The following is an 11,477-nucleotide window of genomic DNA, read 5'->3' as shown; positions in this document are numbered from 1 at the left end:
TTTAAGAGGAGGTTAGATGAACATCTTGCTGGGGTCGTTTGACCCCAGTACTCTTTCCTGCCATGGCAGGGAGTCGGACTAGATGATCTACTCAGGTCCCTTCCGACTCTAGAAACTATGAAACTATGATTCTTTAAGGCATTCTCTACTGTATCCCTTGCAGCTTGCCAAAGGTCATATATCATGGTAAATCGACCAGGCTCTTTCACATTAGTTTCTGAAACTAGCAAAACACAGGCAGCAGCTGTAAAACTTTTTACTGTAATATTTTCAGCTTGTGCTTAGGACACCTGCTTTATTATTGCAGCCTGTCTCACTCTTTAACTGCTTATAGGGATGCGTGTTCAAAAAGGAATTGAATCATTCTTCCTTTTTTAAAAATAAAAAATTAAAAAATAGGAAAAAATAAGGTGATTCCCTACTGACATTATATATATGAGCCATAAAGCAAGAAGTGGAGCTGTTTTAACTTCATTATGATATTCCTTTTCTGTTAGTCCCCATTAGAAATGGAACAGCCTAATTCCTAATGAGTGAGTAGGACAAGGCAGTTGCTAGTCAGTAGTTTTCACACATTTTTATAATCATTTTTATTTGATGGTATGTTATTGCTTCTGCAGTAATAGTTGCTGACTGTCACTTGGTATGAAACATAACCTGCACAAGCAGCAGCCTAATTCCCATGGAGTTACATGCCTTAAACCCGATAAATTTAGTGCCGCCTTTAGGTACCCAAGTAACTTTGAAACCCAGGGCAGAATTAAAATTGTTTTGGGGGTCTACAATTTTCCTTTTCTGCAACTTAACATATTTGGATTTCATATAGGTGTAACCTTAATTATGAACTTCCTGAAGTTGCAGTGCATTTGACCATGAGATAATTATATCATCTCTGCAATGGATTTTACTCTTTAATGTACTCACTCCCTAACCATAACTTTATCATAAAATGTTCTTTTTTGCAGGGAACATTAAGTGGACTATTATTTTACTATTTTTTAATGTCCCCTATATATTTCTAAGTGGTATTGAGTTTTCACAGCCATCTTGCTAGAAAGGTTTTTGTTGACATACGAAGAAGAAAGAGTGGAAAAGGAGCTGTGTAATGACAAAACTGTCCCAGTTACCTGGCTAGAAACAATTGCATCAGAAAATACTCTCAATTGCATTTGCCAAAGATCTAGCTTTAGCCTGGAAGAAGCTCAAACCCCAGCAGCGCAAGTCCCAGTTGCTGCTACAGTGAGGGGGTATATAGGGGACAGAATTGGACACTGGAAAGAAATTAGACTATCATGAGTTTAGGAAAAGATTACATACTGCTACTAAACCCATGCAGGATAATGATAATGGTACTGGGAAAACAGAAGGTCTTTAATTGAACTGAAACCCATCCTAACATCCTTCTTGATTGTAAATCAGTCTGTATTGTGTAGATCTTTTGCTCACTCACTGTGCTATTGCCTTCCTAAATAGGTATGGGTGTTTATATCTATGGAGAAGATTACGGCCATGGTTATCTCTGCATATGTGCTCATTGGTTTTAGTTAGTATAATCCATTAGATTACTTGCCCATAAAAAGTTCCAATCAATATGAAATGCAGAAGTTCATCTACTGGGCAACAGAGACCACAGCTAGAATATCAGACCAATGTCCTGATGTCTGCATGAGCTTTCTACTAAACAGTCTAACTCAAGTCCTCTTCTTAAATATTTAAAGCAGTTTGTGAGTTCGGTTCCAACTACTAGAGAAATTTTTCTTCCCCATCTTCAAAATCTTCCACAAGATCTACATTGCACTATGAACATAAAACTCAATCAAGCAGCTGCCTCACTGGAGACAAATATTTCATAGGATACACTGGGAGCCTTTCCAAATAAAGAGAACTGATCCTGGGCCTCATTTGTATAATCACTATAAGACTAATGACACCGTACTTTAAGATTAAACTGACTTTGCTATTGTTATAATGGTTTTCATATTTTGTCTTGGTCTCTTTCAGTTTTCTTAATTTTAATACACAGATACATTCTGAGTGTATTTTGTTGTTGCTGCTTTTGTTTTTTTGGTTATAGGATACTTTATCTGGTGTCATCAGCATTTTGGCAACAATTTCAAGCCAGCAGCAGGACTCTATCTTTTTCCATGGCATGAGATCATTTTGAAGGATGGGCTGTGATTGACATAGTTGTGATTTTTTTCTTAGTGGGGTGTGATCAGGTAATTACTTAAACCAGAACGAACAGCAAGCCATTTTAATGAAGGCCCTTTCCCAACCAATATATACACCAGGTCCTAAGACATCTTCAGGGTCATCCCATTATGCAGGCTCAGTAAAAATTTCTAGGCTGTTTTTCTTTAAAAGTTTCCCTGTCTACACAGACTAGCATTTGCTGAAATAAACAAGAAGTTGCTTTTAAAGGTTAACCTTGTACTATTTCTAATTACTAAAAAAAACCCCATCATGTGGCTGGAGAATAGGTAGTGTTATGACATTCATTGCTAATTACTCTTCAAACGAACATTTGAAATAGGACTGGAAGAGACAGAGTTCACAGAGCCTAAATCTTTTTCATAAATACATCAAGCTTTACTTTACATCAACCAGTTAGGCTTTTTGTCCCTACTGCACCTATTGTGGGACTGCTCCAGAACTTTACTCTTATGCTTAGAACCTTTCTTCTAATTTCCAGTCTTTCTTTATCTGAGGCCAACATTAAACCATCCAATAGCTTAAATAGTTCCTCTTCTTCCCTAGATTTTACTGACCTGATGCACTTATATAATCTCTATTTAGCTTTTGTTTTGCTAGAAAGAAAAAGTCAAATTGTACTGGTCTCATCCAGTCATCCTTCACTTCTTTCAGATTGAACTCTTCTTTCTTAAATATAGGTTCTGCTCTCAGTTTTTTGTATCTGAAGCAGATTTGGTATCTATTTTTTTTCATTGTTCCAGGATCATTCTCCATCAATGTAGACTTCATGGAATAGATTTTTTATTTCTGACAATATTAAGTCTGATATGCTTAATATGTGTTTTCATGTGAAAATGTAATGGTTATTTCATTAGACTCACAAAAACTCTATTTTGCTAAATACCGATATATTAGCTCCATTAAATGAAGAAAGAACTATTTTGGTTATTTGCTGTCTAATTCCATTATGTGTGAAGTTTCTTTCTGGTTTGTGGCTTTTGTCTTATTTTTTCTCACCATCGGCTATTAAAGCTCCCAGAGGAAAAGGAATAGTTAGAATATTTCATATACAATAATTGTAGTGAGTGGTTTGTTATCAAGGATGACTTTAAATACTGCGTAAATCCCCTCCCTAGTTGTAGCATACATTCTATATTTATATAAAGATTTCACTTACTCTGTGTAGTCTTTACATATTGCTGTTGGTAATCAGTTCTGTTTCAAAATTGCTTTAGTTTGGCCTACAGTTCACTGTCACTACATGCCATTTAAAGGTACCAGGCCTCTGATGTCCACATTGCCCTTACAGTATCCCTAAATGCACAGATACTTGGTGACACAAACAGTTTTTAAAAGGCAATTTTAACTAACTCAGTGGCACTGGAGTGACAACAGCCAGGAAGCATTTATCCTACTTTTTGCATTTTAATTAGCCACATATATAACGAAAGTCTTTATCCACACTATTTGTTGATTTGGACAATTACTGGGCTTCATATCTGAGAGGCATAAATTCTTGTGGGTAATATCTTTTATTGGACCAACTGTATGGTTTGTATAGACATAGGCAAATTTTCAGGTCTCACAATTCCCTTCCTCAGGCCTCCCTTGAGATAGTACTCAATGTAGAAAAATTACTCAGTGAAATCATATAGTCTGTGTTGTTATATATGGTGATTAGGCTGGACAGCCATAATCAGTCTTAAGCTTTCTGAATCTTTGAAATATCACTTTTACTTTTATTCCTTTGGGGAAAGTGTCTTGGAAAAAGAAATAGTCCGTTTTGGTTATTGTTGGGGTTTTTTAAAATCATACCTCCAAGCCATCAACAGGTATTAGTTAACTGAAAAATGTAAACCAAAATGGTCACAAATAAAAGGCTAACAAGTATTAAGGAGAAGCAGAACGTTTCTAAGAGACGGACAAAAAGTTCACGAGGCAAAATTCCTGGGTATCACACAATGGAGGAAGATCTAAGATCAAGAAATCGCATACTGCTATGCAGAAGACCTGTGAGGGGTGCTGGCTATATAGGTAATGGGGGTGTATGAAATGGGCTGTATTAGATTTGGAATCAGATTCGGCCTGAATTGGGGACGGTGATTTGAATCACCGTCCCCAATTCGACTAGGCCAAATCTGAATCCGAAGATTCAATGCTGATATGGAGAATCAGTAATTCAGCCATAGACACAGCTTGAAATGTTTTTTCTACATACCTCGAGGTACCAGGCACAGCTTGTGAACGTTGCAATGCTGGGGCAGATGGAGCGTCCCACAGAAGCGCAGGCCTCCCAGCCTACCTGCTTGGCGGTAAACCCAGAAGTGGACCAGAAGTACTTCCAGTCTAATTCCGGGTCTGTGGAGAGCACGCTGGGGGCCTCCCTGCTCCTCCGGCTCAGTGATGGGCCATGGCGGGAACCCAGGTGCTGCCCCAGATCCAGGAGGCACCAGTCTGAGCCAGGGGGATGCGGGCAGGGGGGCGGGGCCGGCACACCCCCCAGCGGACCCAGAAGTGGACCAGAAGTACTGCCAAGCCTGCTGGGAGCCCGCTGCGCTCCTGTGGGACACTCCATCTGCCCCAGCATCGCAGCATTCACGAGCCACCTGGTACCTCGAGGTATGTAGGAAAAACATGTAAAGCTGTGTCTATGTCCGAATTGTCAAATCTCTCTGAATCTCTCCATCTCCCGATCTGGAGAGATTAAAGGGTCTCCTGATTTGATTCCAATTTGGAGATTCAGTCACTGAATTGGGCTGAATCTCTGCCAAATTAATTCAGGGACTGAAGTTTCATGCAGCCCTAATAGGTAACTGGTTATCTGCATGCTCATGCCTTTATTCTGTAAACAGGTAGTTAATTTCATTTAATGCACTGTGAGTAGATCCAGGTAAGTCAAGGAGGCTCCTCACAGTGTATAAATGTTATGAAGTGTGTAAGGTTTTTCACAAGATAGGTCAGAGCCTAAAGCTGAAGAACATGCAGCGCCTCTTCCTTGGGGATAGCTTTGAAAACAATAAAGTATGTTCCCTCTGAAATGAAAAATGCTTTTTAGATTAATTACTTGACATTATGTCTTGTCGATCTTGTCAGGTTTGATTTCATTGGAAGGAAATGATGTCCTATCCCCATAACGTACTGTGGTGCAAGGCTGTGAGCAGTAACCTCATCAAATGGCAGCAACCAATTAAAGCATAGATCCAATCTGCATTAAAAACAGTTTAGTGAAGCACAAGGCAAAGAGATTATGCTGCTCTGTAGCAGGTGAGACCACTGTAATTATTGTCATATTCCCCAGGAGCCAATAAACCCTGCCCTCATTGGCATAATTTAAGACGAACTCTGATACTCAAAAATCCACAGACACCCATAATCTTCATCCTAGTGCCCCTTTTCATCAAGCAGGGCAAGTTAGTGAGGTTTGTGAATGTTTAGAAGCTTTATTTAATCATCAGATCTAAAACCAGAGAGGTGTTAAAAGAAGAGCTTCACAAGCAAACCTAATAGTAGTAGGAAATGACTATATAGAAATCTGGGACAAGACTGGTCTATTCATCCTTTACAGGGCAGCAGAGCTTGCTGTACACAAGCCACTGGTAGTACATTACAGGAAGATACAATCTGTCATTAAATGTGGGCAGTACGAACCGAAGCTAGAGCATTTAATGTGCAACAGAACAGAAACAAGCCTAGATGATGGAGAATACCACAAGGAAATTGCATTTCACTGTGACTTTTTTATGCAACGCATCATAGAGGACTCATTAATTTCAACCTGTTTTTTTCACAATTGCCCATAATCAGACAAATAATTATGGGTCTGTGGAGAAGCTTGCCTTTCACTGCCATGTAGTAATTCCAGCGCAGGTGAAGTGCTCTTACTTCCAGCTTCACACAAATTAGCAGCTGCCTCCTTTTGAGTCAAGTTAGCCAACCACTTAGACTGGCAAGGAATAAATACATAACACATTGTATCAAACAATAAGATGGGGTTTGGAAGCCTGTTTAGTCCTAATGGCCAATTCTCACCTTTTCATGTGTTTCGGGGAGCACTCCCTCTCCAGGTTGGAGGATGCATGCTTCACGTGCATTGCGTTGTAGGAAGTGTGAGTGTATTCATTTTCATCGCTGTAGTCAGGACCAAGTAAAGTCCGAGCCCATGTTCCCATATCATAGGGAGGAAGCGTACCTCCAAATTCAGAAGGCAGGCATTCGGGGTGTATAAGCTGATGAAGGCTGTTCAAATTGTTACCGTGGAGAAAGATCTTTTTAAAAAAAAAAAAAAAAAGCCCCAAGGCACAGTTAATTCCTTAAAGCAGAATAATAATGTCTCTAGCACCCTAAGTTTACTGCAGTTTACTAGAGGGTGTTTAAAAATCACTCAGCAGTATTCTAACTGTATTCCTACTAAAGTTAGTCGGGGTTAAGCACCTGATGAATAGAAGCACTATTAGGGTCAACACTTTACTTGCATGTGGTGCAAGAAACAATATTTCCTCCAAAGACCTAATGGTAAGATTTGCCAGACAAAACCAAGGGAAAATGGCTTGTGGGGCTGTTAGTGCTGTGCGGGTGGGAAAGATTCTTACATGAAGTACATTATAAGGAGGAATCTGGGAAGAGGGAGATAGTTCTCCTAACAGAGCCAAATGGAAGAAGTGAAGAAGAGAGTAGAGAGATGGAGACAAAATGATTGGAAAGGTGAAAAGTTTAGAAGAAGCAAAGAGAACAAGATGTTAAATTTAAATAGAAAAACACCATGTTGGTCCGTTTAAGACAAGGGCAGATATCTGGAATTTGGCACAGCCTCAGTTAAACCTGGGGTCCAGGCAAGTGGAACAGAAAGAGTCTATCACACCCCCAAACACAGATCTAGGTATTTACCCAAGCTGTGCATACATCAGTCATTTTTCTTGGCAGGGGATTGTGTGTGAATGTTTTAACCCACCTTTGTTTATCTCCTCTGCCACATGAGTTTTGAGAATATGGCATTTAACTAGCTTTGGACCAAAATCCTGCAAAATTGCTAATTTTATGTTGTTTCATTTTAAAATTATACACCGATCTCAGCCCAGGAACTTCACCAATCTTTTTATGAACCTTACAATTTTTTACTTTGCATAGCCCAAGTTATCCTTCCACTTTCAAATGGAGTTTCAGACTGAAAGGAATCCTCAGCCTGTCTGATACTCATCAGATGGATCCCATAGCAGATTTGATGCCAGAGTTTGCTTTGGGGACTTTAGATAAAAAGGGTAAATGGCTAAGGGGCAGTGCAGTCCAATAATTCACCTGCTGCTTCTCCTGCTGCGTGGGCAAATAAGCTACAGGCATGGAAATTTTTGTGGACACCAGTGAGAACTCATGCTATGCAAAAAAAAGCAACCTGCTGAAGGAACAGAATGGAAATTTCACTCACACTAATAGTTCTTGCACTGATCTGAAGTTTAGCTTTCAAAATGGGATCTCAATGTGGGACTATGATGACCCTCCACTACCCCAATTCAGAAAATACCACTTCCCCTCTCTCCCTCCATAAATGTGTACTATAGAATATCCCTGTCCTTTGTAATTCATCAAAGGTTTTCTCTTCCCTGACTTGAATTCTGACAATAATCTGCTTCTCCTGAATTATTGATTCCATCCAGGTCATTTGCAAGCTCCAGCTGAGACTTCAGTTAATAGTTATAGTTCTTAGAGGCCACACAGAAAATACAGAGAAAAAAAGTATGAAACAAAGAAAGCAGGAAGCTATTCTAGACACTTCAGACCAGCAGCTTCCTATCTTGCTTTGTTTTCTCTTAATTACCCTTTTCCTTGTCTTGTCTTTGAGGAAGGGTTTGATTAGCGTATACAGGGCATGAATATACCAGGGCTGGTTGACAAAGTGGACTCCTCCAAACCGAGCAGGAAAGCTGTCCTATAGAGAAAGAAAGAAATGAAGCCAATTAACAGATGCATGGATTTAATGAGGCAGCCAGCAGGAATTAAAGTCAGTGAAACAAATTTACCTCTAATCACTTGATATCCTAGTTAATGAGTAGTGGGGTTGTGGTAAGGAGAGGTTGAGGAGGACTTAGAAACATTTGTATCGATTAATTCTGTTCAAGCAAGGTATATTCTTCTCCATCTATACATTAATGCATTGATTTCTGGCAATGTAAAAAGCACTGGATAGCAAAATAACTTTGCCCAGATGCCTTCTAATTACACAAGGGTAATGTACTTTTCCAAGAGGGGAAATGCAGCAGGAAAGATGAACACGGCTTGTTTCCTGAAGATCCCTTGGGAGGCATAATTCTAATTCCTTGCTGTGTGCATAACTAAATTCCAAGTTCCCAGGCACATTCTTATACACAGCTCACCTTTTCACCCTTTCTGCCTCCTTACTCCCTCCCCCAAATCATCATTACAAAAGCTGACCTTTCTGGGTGAATGAACAGCACATTATGGGCATGAGGATGGTGGGAAATGCTGATAAGTGAAGGTGTTGAGAGAGAGCACCATGACAGCACCATGGAAACTGACACAGCCAAGTGCTTGCTGCTGAGGTTTCATACAAATCCCCATGAATTAACATTCAGGTAGAGTAGTCTCCTGGAGGTGCGGGCAGTTGCATCCTATTCCACTGTGGCCCCGTGGCATACTGAATAAAATAGGAGGCTGCTGGGATGTCTTTAAAGGTTACTGTAAGTTGCGAATGGTATTTTGTACCTATGTTCACATCTTACAAATGTCTGGGAACTGTCAGGGAACAGACTAATGTCCTTTCCCATCTGTGGAACTGCAGTTCTGTGAGTACCAATTATTTGCACAGCAAGAGACAGGTTGCCATTGTTCTAAGAGCACCGCACAAGAGCATTGCATACCCATTACCTTCATGAGCCATGCATTGCCCTTGATATGCTCCTATCCCTTGTAGTTTGCTGCAGCAACTCAAACGGTCTTTATGACTAGACCTAATGACTACCTAACAGTCCAGCCACCCCAGCTTCAGTTTGTACAAAAGTTTTAAAGTTTGATATGGAATTATTTCATGATGACCTGGGAGCCCCAAGATGCTGCGTTTAGAAAAGTTGCTTGTCAGAGAAAAGTTCTGCTCAAAAGAAAGGCTTGTCTAGAGGAGTGCCATGCATTTTTCCTGTCTGCTTCCCTCTCACTCTTGGGCAAGATGAAAGTATCTGCAATTGATTTTCTATTGGAGGCATGGAGTTTTTAGGAATTATCTTTCTCCATTGTGCTTTGTGATGCCCTGGGAAGGTGCATGTCAAGGAAAGCTTGCTTGGATGTTCAGAGTATGTTTCACAGTGTGAAAGGGTACCTTGTATTGTAGAGCCTTTACTGACTGTGAATCCCTATTAAAAGTTGGCCCTAAGCCTCCCCCACCAATATCAACAAGAGTTTTGTCATAGATTTCTTTGGCAGTAGGGGCTGTGCCTTGCAAGATAATGTGCCTTGCAAGATAAGTTTGCAGATGCCTTAGTGGTCCAAATGAGAGCACTGCATAGGAGCATTGACTGTTCCCTTCATCATGTCTCTTGCAACATACTGGGTAGTCTTTATGACTGGGCCTAATAAAGTTGTAAGAACCTCATTTTAATCAGGCTGTGTCAGTTAGTAAAACATTATTTTCATTTCATCCGAATAAGTTTGATCATTTGAAATCAATAGAACTCTTTCCATTCCATTCAAATAGCATCTGATCCAAAGCCTAAAAGCAGCGGTGGTAAAGCTGCGTCACCTAACATTTTTTTCACACAAGCCATCTCTGCACTTATATGGCCCCAATTACCATATTAGCTGACAGCATCAGAAGGCACCTGTACAGAGAAATCAGAGGCACCATTGCAGCCTATGCAAACCTATGCACAAGAGCTTTAACATGTGTTTATACCACCCAATTATCACACTATAAACATGTGTTTATACCACTCACATATTGTGCAAGAATTTATTGCTCTTGGGTGTGCCATTCAAACATGCGCCTGGGACTGCAGCACATTGAGTCAGGTTGGAGCAGGTTGGCTGGCAAGAGACCTGGGGGTCTGCCTGCCAGCCTGGGGCTGCTCCGACATCGCTGAACGTACTAGAAAGGGATTGGCTGGGACACGAGAATGCTTCAGGGTGAGGCTAACCAGCCAGCAGCTTCCACACTGAAGCACCCTTCTGCCGCCTGTCAGGAGGGGGGTCCCACTGGGCAATCCTGCAGACCAGGGTGGGAGGGCAGTCAGGGGGTACACCGGTGCTCTCAAGGGGTACATCACCACTGCACATGCATTGCCGTAGAGTAAATAACTCTGTCATAGGATAGTACTTGTATTTACAAATACAGCAGAGTTAATTAGTTTACTGCAGCCTAATAAGGCTGCGTGTGTAAATGCAGACTTTACTGTGGAGCTAATTAGACAGCTCTGCAGTAAATGCCTTGTGGAGCTGTACCCACTGAGTCACAGCATGCCTGCTCTGTCCAAAACTGAAAGGTAGGGTAGCTTCCTAAGTGCAGCACTATGCACATGCCAATAGGTCCGGCCTTCAGCACAACTTTTTGATGTCACCCCATAGCAGCAATAACATTTGTGATACAGAAGGTAGTGCATGGGTCATTTTCGACCTGGAGGGATGTGGGCAGTGGGGTTCTGCAGGGCTTCGTCCTTGGGCCTGCACTGTTCAACATCTTCATCAGTGACTTGGACGATGGGGTAAAAAGCACCCTGTTCAAATTTGCTGATGACACTAGGATGTGGGGGGATGTGGGCACACTAGAAGGAAGGAATAGGCTACAATCAGACCTAGACAGGTTACAGGGGTGGGCGGATGAGAATAGGATGGGATTCAACACCGACAAGTGCAAGGTGATGCACCTGGGGAGGAAAAACTGGCACCATACCTACAGGTTGGGGAACTCCGTTCTCATCAGTGCAGAGGCAGAAAAGGATCTTGGAGTCATCATTGATGACAAGATGAACATGGGCCGGCAGTGTGGGGATGCAGTCAGGAAGGGCCAGCCACACCTTTTCATGCATCCACAGATGCATCTCAAGCAGGTCCAAGGAGGTGATCCTCCCCCTCTATGAAGCACTGGTCTGGCCACAGCTGTAGAACTGTGTCCAGTTCTGGGTGCTGCACTTCAAGAGGGATGTGGACAACATGGAGATGGTCCAGAGGAAGGCCACTCACATGATCAGGGGGCACCACTATCCGCTGGCTGGGAAATTGGCTTCGTGGTCGGACCCAGAGGGTTGTGATTGATGGCAGTCACTCATCATGGTGCCCTGTAACCAGTG

At 41.5% G+C, this 11,477-nt stretch overlaps 1 protein-coding gene across 1 annotated transcript in view; it reads right to left on the bottom strand.

The window, feature by feature from the left end:
- Window positions 1–11,477, bottom strand: part of CLVS1 (clavesin 1) — a 168,119-nt gene that overhangs the window by 21,589 nt on the left and 135,053 nt on the right. The window contains exons 4-5 of the mRNA XM_019548521.1: window positions 8,003–8,113; window positions 6,223–6,458 (exon numbers count right to left, since the gene is read on the bottom strand). Of these exons, the coding sequence (XP_019404066.1) occupies window positions 6,223–6,458; window positions 8,003–8,113 (347 nt within the window). The remainder of the gene's footprint in view (window positions 1–6,222; window positions 6,459–8,002; window positions 8,114–11,477) is intronic.

The sequence above is a fragment of the Crocodylus porosus genome, unplaced genomic scaffold, assembly GCF_001723895.1.
Source record: "Crocodylus porosus isolate Cpor-Errol unplaced genomic scaffold, CroPor_comp1, whole genome shotgun sequence".
In the NCBI taxonomy this organism is placed as follows: domain Eukaryota; kingdom Metazoa; phylum Chordata; order Crocodylia; family Crocodylidae; genus Crocodylus; species Crocodylus porosus.
Note: the sequence above shows the minus strand (reverse complement) of the source record. Positions and strands in the feature narration are given on the sequence as shown.